The 15832-nt window shown below is 33.9% G+C and overlaps 4 protein-coding genes across 6 annotated transcripts; 1 reads left to right on the top strand and 3 right to left on the bottom strand.

The window, feature by feature from the left end:
* Positions 1 to 206: 206 nt before the first annotated feature.
* ebo (exportin ellipsoid body open) lies at positions 207 to 5963 on the bottom strand. Its single transcript, XM_011064510.2, has 16 exons — positions 5755 to 5963; positions 5409 to 5612; positions 4859 to 5050; positions 4608 to 4767; positions 4257 to 4513; positions 4008 to 4174; positions 3631 to 3937; positions 3073 to 3165; positions 2833 to 3001; positions 2627 to 2765; positions 2162 to 2520; positions 1748 to 2075; positions 1238 to 1435; positions 883 to 1161; positions 641 to 806; positions 207 to 558 (listed from the first exon to the last, which is right to left on the bottom strand). Exons 1-16 carry the CDS (start codon positions 5755 to 5757, stop codon positions 481 to 483), a joined length of 3099 nt encoding a protein of 1032 aa, XP_011062812.1. The 5' UTR covers positions 5758 to 5963; the 3' UTR covers positions 207 to 480.
* A 2084-nt stretch (positions 5964 to 8047) lies between these two features.
* Positions 8048 to 9952, bottom strand: Nle (notchless protein homolog 1). The gene is made up of 6 exons (XM_011064513.2): positions 9601 to 9952; positions 9289 to 9528; positions 8956 to 9209; positions 8652 to 8889; positions 8358 to 8579; positions 8048 to 8278 (listed from the first exon to the last, which is right to left on the bottom strand). The coding sequence occupies exons 1-6, from the start codon at positions 9950 to 9952 to the stop codon at positions 8139 to 8141; spliced, it is 1446 nt and encodes a 481-aa protein (XP_011062815.1). The 3' UTR covers positions 8048 to 8138.
* Nprl2 (Nitrogen permease regulator-like 2) lies at positions 8154 to 12039 on the top strand. Of its 2 annotated transcripts, XM_011064512.2 has the most exons (9): positions 8154 to 8239; positions 10164 to 10307; positions 10385 to 10476; positions 10583 to 10713; positions 10794 to 10911; positions 10973 to 11207; positions 11277 to 11407; positions 11482 to 11651; positions 11717 to 12039. In XM_011064512.2, exons 3-9 carry the CDS (start codon positions 10422 to 10424, stop codon positions 11891 to 11893), a joined length of 1017 nt encoding a protein of 338 aa, XP_011062814.1. In that variant the 5' UTR covers positions 8154 to 8239; positions 10164 to 10307; positions 10385 to 10421; the 3' UTR covers positions 11894 to 12039. The 2 variants fall into 2 exon arrangements, with proteins under 2 accessions (XP_011062814.1, XP_011062813.1); XM_011064511.2 differs by lacking the exon at positions 8154 to 8239 and having other exon boundaries at positions 10060 to 10307; positions 10557 to 10713.
* LOC105151050 (cilia- and flagella-associated protein 45) lies at positions 11917 to 15824 on the bottom strand. Of its 2 annotated transcripts, none has more exons than XM_011064514.2 (6): positions 15654 to 15824; positions 14119 to 14523; positions 13644 to 14029; positions 13393 to 13525; positions 12510 to 12803; positions 11917 to 12363 (listed from the first exon to the last, which is right to left on the bottom strand). In XM_011064514.2, exons 1-6 carry the CDS (start codon positions 15822 to 15824, stop codon positions 12166 to 12168), a joined length of 1587 nt encoding a protein of 528 aa, XP_011062816.1. In that variant the 3' UTR covers positions 11917 to 12165. The 2 variants fall into 2 exon arrangements, with proteins under 2 accessions (XP_011062816.1, XP_087265415.1); XM_087409289.1 differs by having other exon boundaries at positions 14119 to 14545; positions 15654 to 15720.
* Between the last annotated feature and the right edge of the window lie 8 nt (positions 15825 to 15832).

Genomic DNA, 15832 nt, shown 5'->3' with positions numbered 1-15832 from the left:
AACACAAAAATATCTTATCTTAGCGCTGTATCTGAACACAGCAGTAATGATACAAATAAGTTGTACTATTAGCAACTTGAATTTTCGTGATAAAGCACGTATCATTTTCTAGCGTTTATCCGTTTTATTAGAAAAAATATTTCTGTAAAATTTGGAATAATAAATATAATTAGAAAATCTTTCTATATATAAAAAAAAACAGACGATTATAGACATATAAAAAGACGCGTTTTATTCGAAATAACATTTATAACATCACAAAAAGATGGTGCGGCAGTGGTATACACAGAATGGTAAATCTTTACAAAAGGTTTATCGTTTGTCTTTTTTCGTTTCATTACAATTAAATGTCTCTTGTATCGGTATCTAGAGGCACTCGTAGGAGAGATTCGGTGGAAATGTTGATTTCATTTAAATGCCACTGTAGAAGTCTTATGGAATAATTTCATTGTGAATATCGTTTCGAATTGTAATTTGCTTTTAACCTGGTCTACACAGCTGATAACATCTTAAGTCTGAAATGAGCTGGAGTACTGATCTAGTCAAAGTTGGTTGATCCTAAAAAAGAAGATATAAATTGTTTATATGATTTTAATGCGTACTTATTTTTGATATTATCGAATTATTAAGGATAACATACCGTGGATTTATCAAAGTTTTCCAATAAGGTGACTCTTTGCATATCGTCTACGCCTTCACAAGTTGTCAAGAATGTTGGCAAAAAATGGCCAAAGAACCATCCTATGTTAACAGATGCTAAACTGTGAATAGCCGCAGCTATCTCGTCTGCCAACAAATTGTGGGATCTGTAAATTAAACAAGGCATAAATGAACATATTATTAATATAAGTTAATATCAGTAAAAAGAATATCGATACCCACTGTTGAAATAAAACTGTGAATAGTGCCATCAAAAATCTTTCGAGAAGATGAACCTTGAATACAGCCCGTTGGTAAAGCCGCCATCTGATATTTAATTGTTCAAGGCTCTGCAAGCTCTGTCGGAATATATTGACATCTGACTGAAGTAGAGCTTGACCAAAAGCCTCCAAAATTGCTACCAATTCTTCTTTGTGTTCGACAGGTTCATCTTCTTCAGGATGTCCAAGAGTTCGCAATACCGAAGTATTATAGAAATACTGCCATCGGTGCATAAGAATACTAAAAAGTAATACAAAGCTTGTGATTTTTAAATAAAAAAAAGGATATGTGTACTATCATACTACCAATATATTACCTGTGAAAGAGTTTCAATAAAACTAACGTCGTATCTGGATGAGCACTTAGATTGTTTCCAATAGCAGGCCATACTTGACCTAAACACAGATTTGTTACTGAAGGAACAAATGCTTTAAATGCATTGCTGGGTGCTGATACGACGAGTATTAAAATTTCCAATAACTGATCCAATGCAGGACCAGCAGAAATATTTTCCCTATGAATGAGATTTATATATTTTATTAAAATCGTGACATTCAATCCTTAGAAGGCAATACATTTTCTGTTTAAGATTCTATAACAAACTATATAATTTTCTAATTAAAAATACTAATAAAAATTTTTATTTTAATCCTAATTTCAGGAAAAATTTAATATAAGTGAATAAAATAAAATAAAATAAAAAGTATTATTTAGTAAAATAAAAAAACGAATTAACGAACATTTTTATTATTTGGATAATAATCTAATATTATTTTTTGAGAATTAAATAGTTCTTTGCTTTCATGTTATAATACTTTATACAAACCTGGTATAAAGTTGCAGCATGCCTTGAACCGCATTTTGCATAAATTCAGGACCTAATTGTTGTTGTAATACTGAAAATGCCGAGTGTAGAAAGCTAAGTAATAATTCACATATACTCTGACACCTTATCACATAAGATAATAATTCTAATGTCCTGTTTATTATTGATTCTAAACATGAATGCAACATCTTTTTTATAATCGTTGACGATGACGCACAATCTTCTAATAGCTGAGTCAGTGGTATTATCGTAATCGAAATTGTCGATTCAGAAGGCACTGGTTGTCCTTGCATACCCAAAGGTGCTGACAGAGCTAATATCATAGTACCTAAGAGCAAAACATTTCAAATTTTTATATATTTTTGTTAAAGAAAAAGATGATTAGTTGCAAAGTTTTACGAAATAATGTCTTACCCAACAACCTTTGCCTTGTTGCTGCATCACCAGGTGGTAATATAATCCCATTTATCAACGCCCTACGTAGAACTTTAATTGTATCTGATTTCAAATACGGATACGTGCCCATAGAAATTAGATTCCGGAAAGTTGGTTGGTCCCATAAGATGGGCTTTAAAATGGCGGTGATACTTTGGAAAAGATGAATGGCAGAGTGAATCAGATTTGCAGGAGGTGAATGATCACAGGACGCAGTGTACGTCGTTGCCCAAACACACGAATCGATGCAACGCTGACAGAGCGCTTCCTTAGCCTTTTCCGGTCTTCTGGCTATCCAGTGACACCATGCTTGAAGAGAAGCCAAAAGCTGTGAATGTCTAATAGCGCAAATCAATACATAACAAGTACATCATCGTTATGATATTATACTATATATTATTGATTGTTCATATAAAAACATATAAGAGATAGTCAAGAACTTACACTTCTATGAGATCTATTACGATAGCAGATGGTTGGATCGCCGCTTTATACAGCTGATTATCTCTCGCAAACATACACGCCTCCAGAGTTTGTGATACAACTTCCTCTGCTAAGCTTTGATCGATATTTGTTTGATCTCCTATTGACACAGACAATTATATTTTTTTGTAGAATCAGAAACTGATAAATCATTAATCACTACTTACCGATGAAAAGAGAATATAGTCTAGTTAAAGCCTGTGTAGTTGATGCAAGATCTCTCAGATGTGCATGCACATTTGATGCCTCTGTATCATTTAATAAAATAACTTGGCCATTAGCAACTGCCGCGCCTAATTCACCGAAAATAATTAATCCTTCTCTCCACGAACGGTACTAAAAAATATCCAATATTATAAATATTTTCATAATAAATACATAAATATATTTTGCCAATTAAAAATTACCAATAGCGTAAATATCGGGATAGGTGAGATGTCAGCAATTTTTGCCAAACATTCTATATTGCATCTTAGAAAGTGTTGCCACTCTGTTTCTTCCTGAAAAAAAGATCATGAAATTTTTTACAAATATATATATATATATAAAATTTAGATATAATTATTGATTATTATTTAATTATATTTTATTGATATAATTATTTATTTAATATTCTTAAATATAAATATAATTATAAATATATATTAATATAACAATTATATATATAATAATATATAATTGTTATATTTAATATATAAATATTAACAATTATATATATAATAATTATCAAGGAGTCTGTTTTCTGTGGCTGGACTAGTGGAACTACACTTTTGGAACTTATAGTAAAATAAATATATGTTTGATATTCGATTGAAAATGAGAAAAATAATTCTAATGCAATCTAATGCAGGAATGAAAAACAGATTTTATATAATATTTAACTACTACTAATAATTATATTTATAATACAGGCATAATTATTAATTTAAGTAAAAGTTTATACAGCACTTTGTAATTAAACTTACATTCTCGTCTAGACTTTCCGTGTCGAGATCTCTCAATACTCGAGCATTGAGCTTAAAACTCATTTTTTGTAAAATCCGTTCCGCAAGAGCTAAGGCGACGGCAGAATATCGCGATTGAGTGCTCTCCAAAAGAGTTGTCCAAACATCTAGACAACGCAAATATCCATTTACAGTAGAAGCTTGTTGGAATGTATGGTGGCACAGTACTTCCAATAATGTATTTACTGGAAACTTTGAGCTCGATTCCATCCTTTTCATATGATTTGTTATAAATAATTGCAAAAACTCTGTCATTTTTTCCATGTAGCTGAAAGAATGAAAATTTTATTTCGTATATGAGAACTTATCAAGGTTCTTTGAGAATGCATTTGGCGTACCTCTCCTCTACCGAATCCAGTCGTTCCATTAACTGGAATAAACCAATACCATTCTGAAATATCTCCAATAACAAGGTGTCAGTTGCGTCGGGCGAACAAAATGGTCTGTATAAAAGCTCGTTGATTGTAGTTAAAGCTTGAACCGCCATCTCAATTTGCTTGCTATTCTGTGAAAACGTTAACAAATACATAATTTAATCTGCTACTATATATTCTTCCATGTATTCTTCCATGAAAATAAAATCTTACCATTGCATCGTGATACTTGGCACATGAAAAAATGGCATCTAATAAGTTAGTAGAAATACTGCCTGATACATCTATCCAACTAAACAAATGTGCTAGAACTTCAAGAGTAGCTGTGCAGACTTCACTAGTACCTATTGCTAATCCCTCGACATCTAGTACTGCACGTGCAGGTGCAAGACTTTGTCCACTGGTAGGTGATGGAGGTGGTGTCACTGTCCCAGAACGGCTTTGCAATTTTGTAGTTTCTTTCAAAAGAACTATTAAAAGTAACAAAGTGAATTACGAAATCATTCATAATTTCGTATGTTACATATACATGTTTATAAAGTATCCTCAACTTTGGTAATATACCTGTAAGTGTATCCAAAGTTAGAGGCACTTGTGCACTTAATAATCTGAACAGCTCGCTTTTCCTGTGCATTGGTAAATCCTCTCTCGGCGTGGCTAGTTCTTCTGAAGCTGTTCTCAAATATACGAGTCCCAGCAGTCTTGTGTGTTTATGGCTTAGCAACTGTTTCACAGAGAGCAATATATAGCCAAATATATAGCCAAATTCATATTATATATTTTAATATATAGAAAGATATTCTCTATTCACAAACCTGTAAAATATTAGAGTAAAAATCTGGATAGAAATGCGGCCAGTCGTGTCTCGCTATATCCACTACCAATTTGACTACTTTATTTCTCACAAAAGACGCAACATCTCTTTCCAATGACAGTGTATACAAAGTGGATCTTGTAAGAGCTCTATCTTCCCAGGGAAGAATGGGCCATCGTCTGCTGATAGTTGTCTGTCAAATAATTCAGTCTGAGAAGTATCGCATCACCGAAAACAATATTATTGATGCTTTCCAGCAAGGCATACAGTACAATACAGTAATTATTTCATCTTTGCTTAATATTATCAAACAACAAGGATATAATGATTCATTGTATTACATTGAATGCTTTCCATTAAGTAACACAAGTAGATACAAGTGTTATTCATTATTACTTTCTGCCAAGAAAGATGTCTTGTGTTAGTAAATAGAAAATATTCAAAGACTGATGCTTATTGTATTGACTTGTCACTAAATGAAAAACATATACTGTGTCTTGCTGTAAAGTTCTATCCTATGTTTTTATCTGTAAAGTGACTTGCGTAATTACCTCCAAAGTGGACAGAGCAAACATACTGACATAGTGATTGCTCGTGGAGGACAAAAAATGTAGACAGGGTTTCCAGGAGTCGATCTGCCCGGCGAACTCCTGAAAGCTGCGCTCAATCGTGCGTTTCCTCTCGTTTGTCGTCTCCGGGCAGAAGAACTCCGTCATGAGCTGTTCCAGATTCTGCAAAGCGACCGCATCGTCGTCCTAGAAATCGCGCACTTTTCGCAAATTTCTCCTTCATTTTTCTCACGCATTTGACAAGCTCTGCGCGGTATCCCGATAAAATAAGACACGGGCGTGCCATCTTTTTATCGCGGATACAGCGAGATCGCTCGAATCTTTTTACCATGGTAGCCTCTGTGGGAGGTGTTGCAACGTGCACAAAAAATGCAGTGTAAATATATTGGTAAATATATAAAACAAGGGAGGTTAGATCTTCACTTATCAGACGTCATTTTTCGATCATCAGTCCAGACATCAGGAGCCTCTGGACCTTCTGGACGGCTTCGACGGTGTCCCGTCACGTCCCGTGCGCAGTCGCGTGCGCAGTACGTTCGCATTTCGCACGAGGATGCTATCAATCGGCAGATATTTGCGCAACCTGATCACCCGATTGGAGCATCCTAGGGAGATATTCTAGTTTGTCGGATCAAAAAAAATCGATTTTTTTTTAATTGCATTTTCGAAAAGTTGATAGTCTCGAAAATATATTACCAAAGCCGTTCACAGGAATAATGTAAAATAACTGAATTATTCATTGTTTTCTAAAATGGTAGATAGAGATTAGGCGTGCTAGAGTTTTGGTCCGTTGTACAGATCTTCGATTGTTATTACTCGAACAAAGGAACATCTGCTTATTTTTATCTCTTTTTATAGAATAGAGTAGAATTTATTACACTTCAGCATATACAACCAAGAAGAGGACTTGGTTTACATAAATACTTAATTCATTCACACTTCCATATCTCGTCCGCAAGCTATCGCACATATATTATAAATTTTTTATGCTTAAGGCCTTTACTTTCCTACTTTCCTGGTTAAACCCTCTGACTTCGCTTCTTTACCTACTTTATTTCTTTTCGCTTTATCCGCTTTTCTTTCATAGCTATATCTGCTTCTAATGTTATATACTCTCGTTCAATACATACGTTATCTCTATATCACCGCCTATTATTATCACATATTTATATCTTATGCCCATATTCATAGTCAGACTTTATACTTAAGGCTTCCTTAAATTTATCTTTCGATGCTCAGCAGTCAATGAAATAATTCGTACAGTATCTGAAGATAAATTTAAGGAAGCCTTAAATGTAAGGCCTGACTATGAATACGGGCAATACTCATCTTACTTATTTTCCTTTTCTCTCCATACCATCACTCTACCTATATATTTCTTCCCTATCCTTTTTTGACTCCTTCCTCATCTCTCTTCTTTTTTTTGCTTGTTCCCTGTCTTTCCATAATTTTCTTATTTCTCCTTTCACTTCATCTAAATCCTTATCATACAGTTTCCTTAAGATTTCTTGCTTATCTTTTCCTAATTTAGTAAACCTTTCTCTTATTTTCCGAACATTCCTCTATATAGTGCTTTAAATTATCTTTTCTCTTACCACAGAATATACACTTTTTCCTGTGCTCTTCTACCCAATATTTATTATCTTCCTCCAAGTTCCCATATCTTAATTTGAACAAGGCTTTCACCTTTTCTCCTCTTTTCCCTTCCCCTAAGTTTTCTTTTCTCAAATATTCCGGAACCCTGTCATTTGCCTCTATTTCCTTATATCTCTCTCGTTGTATCTTGTCTTATGAATTTTACAGTTCTCCCACTGTCTTTGCACCTCTCTTTGCCTGTTTATTAATTGATCCTCAAAACCTTACTTCTCGTATATCACTTCTCTTGCCTTCTATACCTCATCCTTTCCTGTCCGTATACATCCCCCCATCCATTCTTTTTCTTTTCTTCAATTTTCAATTCGCGTTTGTCAAATTTCCTATCCTCCCTGATTTTATTTTATGCTCAAATCTCCTTGCTCTTATTCCCCATCCTACTGTTCTTATTCCTCATCCTACTCTATCTCTTTTTATATTCCGATTCTGTTTTGGTATTTAGGACGCAGAGAAAATCGCTCAGTATTGTTTTGAACTTCGAATCAAAAGGTTATAAGTGAAACAGAAAGCAGCCTGTAAGAAATGGATTGTCATTCTAGAAAATCTATAAAACATGTTGATAGAAAAACTAAAAGAAAATTTCACGGCAATCGATTTACTGTGAAAAAGGAAACAGAGTTTGCGAATACGAGTGCCGCAAAATTAGCAAGAACGCAAAATGAGGAAATTTTAATTGAACAGTCATCGTTATTGCATAATCGAAGTTTTATGTATTGCTTTCCTATAATTATTAATTGATTGTACGAATTACACTTTACATAACTTTCCTTGAATTTTTATATAATCTTATTCTTAAAACCAAACTTCACTTGATTTATTTTTTAATTGCATTCTCTATTAAGATTAATCCAGTCTTTAATAAATTAACTGTTAATTTAATTGCATTTGTAACATGCAGGGTTGATATATCTTCATAAAAAATATATAATTTTTAATCCAGGCTTAATAATATTATTAACTGATACATATAACTGATATATAATATTTATTTAAAAAATAAGTGATAAAGACATATTTAATTTTCTTTATAAATTTATTTACTTGAATTATATATTCAATTCAATTTTGCCATAGTCGTAGAACTTTGTCTTTTCCACCTGAAGCGACTCGTAGACCATCGGGTGACCAGTCGACTGCATAAACTTCATCAGCGTGACCAGGTAAATCTTGACTTAATTTTTTAGTTTTTATACTCCAAACTATAGAAAGGATTATGTTACTTCCAACTATCTAAGGTCCTGAATTGATAAGTTTTCGTATGTCTCACAGTGTATTTACCCTTTAAAGTTGAATCTGCGCTGCCGCTGACCAGCAGACGAGAGTCAGCACTCCAAGCTATCGAATAAACCGCTTGAACGTGACCTCTTAGAGAAGCGATATACGTGCCAGTATTAGATTCCCACAGTTTAATGGACTTATCGAAGGATGCAGATGCAATTAAACGACCATCCGGCGAGAATTTAACGTCATTGATAAGTTGCTGATGGCCCGTCATTCTTGCTGAAAAATATTTTCACAATATATTTCTTACAGTTAATTGATTTAATTGTATGTTAAAATCATATAATGTACCGATAGGTTTTTTCTCTTTTTCTGGCTTCCATAGGAATAATGTAAAATCATCAGATCCAGACACAAGCTTCTCTTCACCTACAGTTTCATACTGCTTTTTTGCATATTCTAATGGACTGTCTGTTTTGTTTGCAGTCAATCCCAATTGAAAAGGCCCGGTCCTAAGCACATAATCGACATTCAAGGCTAAAGTGTTTACCCAATGAGCGTGGCCTTCTAAGGTTCTACACAATACACCCTGAAATTGATTTGATCAGTTGAAAATATAGTTGGATGCTAATAATTTTAAATCCTTGATACATACATCCTCCGCTCTCCACACTTTGATAGTCCTGTCTTGAGAAGCAGAATAAATAAGACCGCTCCCACCCCACTTAACGCAGGTCACACTTTTCGTGTGTCCAGACAAAACCCGACAGGTTTGTGCTCGTTTTGTGTCCCAAATTCGTACGTCGCAGTCCTTAGACGAACTCGCTAAATACATGCATTCCGGATTCTTATGATAAGGTTCCCAGCATAGAGACGTTACCCACATTCTGTGTCCAGTCATGGGTTTTCCTATTTTGACAAATATGGAAAGAAGTTAATTCCTGCCAGAGAAGAAAGTAAGCTAGATGAATGTACTTTCTATCTCTACCTATTTGTTTGCCAGTGTTGGGATCCCATAAATAAATCAAGCCATTTTTACATGCAGATGCTAGCTTAGTTCCACAGGACGACCAGGCAATACACAAGACCCAGTGTCTATGACCTTCACATGTATAATGCGGCGTTTGCGTATAGATATCCCACAATCTGACTGTCGTGTCACCAGAACCACTGGCTAGATGTTTGCCATCCGGTGAAAACGCAACGGATATAACTGCTTCCTTGTGACCTGTATAAGCAGAATACATTTATAAATATTCGTTTTATTGGATATAAAGTGCTGCATGGAATTGCTGGTGACCTTCTAAAGATCCAGTACATCTCGTGACAGCTCTGACTTTAAATACTGCCTGTGGCTGATATATAATCTCCACTACGTCCTCACTGATACTGAAATCTTTGCCAACATACTTCTCTAATACATCTGTAACTTCTACATTATTTACATAAAATGCTAGAGGTAACGGCTCTTCTTGCTGCAGCAAAGCATTGCAAATTGCTTGCAATTTATCCACAGTGATATCAACTGGCAGGTCCAACAAGCCATCAGATAAAACTTCGCCAGTGTCCGATTTAAAACGAGATAGAACTCTTTTGACCTCAACATCCGCCAGAGCGGTGTCAGTCTCGTCGTCGAGCTTCCTTTTACTCATCTTTGTAAGATTACAAAATTAAAAGAAGATGTGTATACTTGAAATACTCTTTCCAAAAACATGCCTCGATGTGTTTAATTCGGCATCTCAAGCACGTGTTGTCAGCTGTTGTTCAATTTAGTTTACTTACACGTGTTAAGATTGGTTAGATGGCAGCAGTGCATTTGACTTTAAATGATACCGGATGAATGAGAGTTCTTTCTTTAACTAGGTTTTCAAATCTTAATAAAGAGGCATAAAGACAATGGCATCTACTTCGTTGGAAAATGTTGAGGACAAGGAACAAGAAGATCCCATTAGATGTATATTCTTTGCTGAATTTCATCATATAGCGGGACCCAAAATTACATGCCAGGTTAGGTTATGTATTGTGAAGATGTAAATAATTAAATATTCTGTTTATGTTTTTAATTTACGATAATTATTTTACAGGTGCCTGATAATTACATATCTAAGGATATTTTCGATAATGTCAGTGTTTACATTATACCAAAAGCACAATTACAAAGAAGCACCATTACAATGTAAGTTTAAGTAAAAATGCAAAAAAAAGTTACCTGGTCAAATTCTTTATGTTTTATTTAAGAACTTTCTTTTTTTTTAGCACACTAAAGGACTATAAAATCTTAGGTTTTCCCGTGAAGATTGATGATAAAAAATACGCAAGAAATGCATTTTACTTCAACTTATGTTTTGTTTGTGATGCAAACGCTCGCACTGTCCATTATGAACCAGTGGTTAAGAAGATGTCGGATTTCTTGGTAAGTTTTTTTATTGATTTTTCTATGCCTTTAATATTCTGAATATATAGCAATTTGTACATCTAATTTTCATGTGCCAGATGGCTCTGGAAATAGAGAATTGCTTTCTGTCTGCATCGGATGACAAGACTAGATTGGCAGAGATGCTCGCACAAGTCATGCAGGATTTGAATCTGCACAAAATGTGTACATTGACTGGTAAATTTCATATATATTTAAAATGTCTCATCATAATATGTCATGTGTGATATTTTATTAGAAGGAACAATGACATCGCATTTGAAAGTTGTGAGGTTGGCACCTGAGCCAAAACCAGTTCTTGATCATCAAGTACCAATATTTTTGGAAGATAGGGATACATTCCAGAATGATCAATGGGATTTGACCACGCAACAAGTATTGCCTTATATCGACGGCTTTAATCATGTGGCACGCATAGCGGCTGAGGCCGACGTAGAGAATAATTTAGTCAAAAGCTGCGTGCAAAATCTTGTGTACGAGATATTTGACAAGAGAAATAGCATTTCCTTATTGATTATATTATGACATTCTTCTGCTTGCAGATATTACGGAGTTGTAACACTGATCCCAATATTTCAATATAGCAACGTCTATGCAGTGACACCAAAATTACGAAAATTGCCGGATGATGTAAAATTACAGGAAAGATGTATAGTATACGCTTCTAAACTAGGTGAGTGATTTTTTCAACGCGTTATGATTATTGTTTTAAAATCGCGATAAAAGCTAGATGATTTTTGTTTATAGCTAGACAACCTGCATATTTTAGAGATATTTATCGTATGTATTCAAGTATGACTTACGGCGTCAGTATGAAAGACTTATGTCAACGTCTCAATCCACAAAACCTCAGAATAAATGAAAGAAGATTAGTACAATTTGGCTTGATTGAGGGACTTATTAGAAGGGTATATAATGTGAGTAGCTTTCACATTGCAGTGTGTACTATATAACGGTATATTAATTTAATCATCTCTTACAGTATCCCGTACTTCTTCCTGGCGCATCTTGCAGCGAAGAAGCAAAAAATAATCCAATTTACAAGTATTTCACAGGAACCTACAGCCTCGATGAAATATGCTGTAGCACGGGCCAGTCTGCCGCGCAAATTGAAGATATTATCGAACGTGATCCGAACGTTCTAATGATATGGAAGTGATGTGTCACAAAAAAGACTTAATGAAAGATTGCAAAATTAAATTTTCTATAAACTTGTACATAGCTATGTAAAAATTCTAACATATATAATGTACAAACATAATTACAAGAAAAAAAGCTATATTAAAATTAAAAGTTCTAATCAAATGCTAGATTATATTTTATATAATCTGTCACGTATATGTATAATGAAATCAAAGATATACGTAATTTATTATTTTTTTATATATTAGATTTAAATCTTATATTTATTTCTTAGCTTGATGAAATAATTCATTCAATAGTTTCAATCATTCGTTTCACTTCATTAATATAAATTTCGGGAACTTTGTTTTCTCTCATTTGTTGGCATTTTCTTTCCATCGCATCTTGTAATTTCTTCTTACGCATTGCAGTTTTAGTACGTATTGCCAGGCCTTCTTCGAACACTTTTTGCCGCTGAACAATGCGTTCTCGTTCTTTTTCATTTACCTACTCAAGTGAAATAAGTGAATAATATAATATAATACTGTGTTGTATAAAAAATACATATTGTTGTATATATATACCAATATATCAACCAATATATCAACTAATATATATATTTTTTCAGATATACGAAGATAAATGATACAAACCTGTTTTAATATTTCACTGCGATGAATTAAAGCCTGTTGCTGCTTTTGTTCGAGTTCCTTCTTTTCTTTATAAAAAGCTGCTTGTTGTACACGTACAATCCTCTCAAATTCTCGCCTCTCTCGTTCGATTTCGATAGCTTGCATTATTCGCTTATTGTTTACTTGTTCCTCTCTTTCTTTCTGAAGAATTCTTCGAGCTTCCAATTTCTTTAAAGCTTTTTCCTTCTCTTTCCGTCTCCATTCTCGTTCTACCTCTTCCTGAACTCGAGCTGCGTTGATTTCATCAATTTGCGCCTGCAAATTTATCGCCGCGATTTGTCCGCAGTTATTAATAACTTATTCTATTATTTACTACTCATTAAATGATTTCTTTGAAATAAATTATGATATATTACGCATTAAAAAAAGACGTCAGAAAAACAGGACTGATCTATTATGTTCGTTAATAGTTTTAATTGCAAAAAGAGCATTAGAGTGCGATGTATGGCACTTAATACCCTGTTCAACAGAAATAATCACGATAAAAAAAAAACGCGAAGCGCAATTTCGAAAGGAGAACACGTTGTAGATAGCGAGGCCTGACGTGGTGCTCGTGGATTCATTGACCCTCGACAACAGGTAGTTGAGACACGCAAGGATGTATGTAAGTAATTATAGAAGAAGTATATGGAATGATATGTGTAATGCAATATGATATATTGCGCAAATTATTGCATTTACATTAGCGAAAATTCATGATCTTCTAGTTTATAAAATATATTTTGTATTTTTTAGAATTTTTTATATAATATACTGCTATCTGTAACTTTTATATCTAATAATAATGTAACTTACATAATAGATATACTTATGTTGCGAAGTTTTAAAGTTCGACATATAATACCTGAAGCTCGTATGCTTGCACCGCTTGCATCCCTATTCTGATTTTCTCTCGTTCCTTTTTCAATCTTTCTAATCTCTGCTCTTCCGCTTTTTTTATCTCTCTCTCTTCTTTTAGTCGATGATAGTTCTGTATCCTAAAAAGTTAAATTTGATAAGAATCATATTTTTTCAAGGAAATATCAAAGAGATGGTTTTAAGGTAGTTAATTTTAAAAATTGATACGTGATTTTTAAAAGCTTTGGAAAAATACACCTTAAATCTATAATTCTGTTTTCTTCCTCTTCCATAGCTTTAAAATGTTTCAATTGTTCGTTCCCTTCTGCAAGTTCCTGTCGCACCTTTGCGTTTTCAATCTCCTTGTTGCGTAGCTTTTCGATCTCATCTTGCTGCCACGCGATATTATTTAAATTGATAAGTCGGCTTTCTTCCTGCTTTTTCTCAAATTCGAGGATTCGTTGTTCCTCGTTTTCTATGATCTGTTCTTTCAAAATCTTAGTGAATTGTAGCCTTTTGGCCGCCTCTTCTTCTTCCTTTCGCGACTCTTCTTTGATTGCCCATCTCCTCTCTTCTTCTATCATGTCATTCAATCGTTTCTCCTCCTCGAGAAGTTCTTGTCCTATCAATTTCTTTTCTGCGATCTGCAAATGGATAGCTAAATGTATAAAAATTAGACATCACCAAGATATTATGTCATATACGGGATTCTGTTATAAAATCGATGATTTACTTGAGCATCGCGGATAGCTCGGCATTTGGTTGCCAAGATGAAACGATTGCACTTCTGTATCTCCTCCTCTTGATCTAAACGCATGTTGTACGCCCGCTCGAGGATGTGCATTGTCCTTTTCTTCGCCTCCTCCTCGATCTCTCTCGTTCTTGGATCCTTCTCACGATCCTTTTTCAAGTCCATAACGCGAATTGCCTCTTTCCGTGCCAAGCTCTCTTTCATCAGTCTCTCCTTCTCTTTCTCCGCGGTTTCTACGGCCGTTTGTCTCTCCTCCTTTGTGATCACGTGGCTGCGTTCCTTTAGGTCTTCGTATTCCTTTCTTGTCATGATTTTTGGGTAGACCATAGGCTCCTTCGAAGGAATCAAATATTTCCTTGTGCCGCTCTTATCCCTTATTTTCCCGATCTACCATCAATATTTTATAAAACTATTTTAATTTTACAGATGAATTTAACTGAGACATTTCAAAATTTTTTTATTTAATACAGCAGTAATTATAACGAACAAGGAATTAAGTCATATCCACAGTTTGTTTTTTTTGGGGGGGGGGGGGGACAGGATGTAAACCAAATAATCGCTCAAGGTACCCTAGTGAGCATAAAAACAGCAATAAATCCAAAAATTTTTTTTAGTTTAAAAAATAATTTAAAATCAAATTAAATCACTGATTAGTGCATATATTAAAATCCACACAAAAATTTTTTTATATATTTTGTATCCAAAATGATGACGCTACCGATGACAGAATCTAGTACGTTTTTTTTTGCTCCGAGATTTTACATCTAGCATCCACAAATTTTGACCTAGAGCAAAAAAAAATTTTTTTTAATGTACATTAAAATACCTAGAGTACATAGGGGTTTGTGAAAATATTGATATTTTCAAAAATGGCAGGTATTTTAAGTCACACTTGCATTTTTTGCTAAAAAAATTTTATAAAAAACTGTTCATAAAATAAAAAGTTTTTTATATATCGAAAAATCCCTATTTACTTCTTTCTAGTGGTCAGAATGTGTCTAAGAAGTTGCAATATTAAAAAATTCGAACTCATTCGGATAAAAATTATTCAAGTTATTTGTCAAGCCGATTTGAAAACCGATTTTGAGAAAAACTAATAGCGCCTTTATTTTGGATGCAAAAAAAAATATAAAAAAGTTATTTTATGAACTTTAATATATGCACTATAACTAGTGCTTTAATTTGATTTTATATAAAATTATTTTTTAAACTAAAAAAATTTTTGAATTTATTACTGTTTTTATACCCGCTAGGGTAGACATATCCCTTAATGTAATCTCGACAGAGTTTTCACAATTATTATAAAATTCATATGAAATCTCTATGTACAATCCGATAATTACATATGCAACGAGGAATCATTATATAATATATTAAATAAAATTGTATATTTTACCAAAGGATTTCGTATGTGGTGAAAAAAAAATATTTGTAATTAGATGAAATCATATGAAATCATGTAATCTGTGAGACAATATTTCAACTAGTGATTATCCTCTCGATGTAAACTGCATTACCTCTTTTCCTTCATACGCACTACTTCTTTTCAGATGAATCGGCCTATTTCCAAGTGTATGCTCGCACGTCGACGGTAGATGGATCGTGTATATACCCGGTGGAAATCTGGAGTCGCCGCGATATTTCAGATTGCTGGATTTCGTCCTTCGTACCACGTTCTTGGTCGACATGATGTACG

The sequence above is a fragment of the Acromyrmex echinatior genome, chromosome 9, assembly GCF_024713525.1.
Source record: "Acromyrmex echinatior isolate Ae372 chromosome 9, ASM2471352v2, whole genome shotgun sequence".
In the NCBI taxonomy this organism is placed as follows: Eukaryota; Metazoa; Arthropoda; class Insecta; order Hymenoptera; family Formicidae; genus Acromyrmex; species Acromyrmex echinatior.
This window is presented reverse-complemented; position numbering and strand designations above follow the sequence as displayed.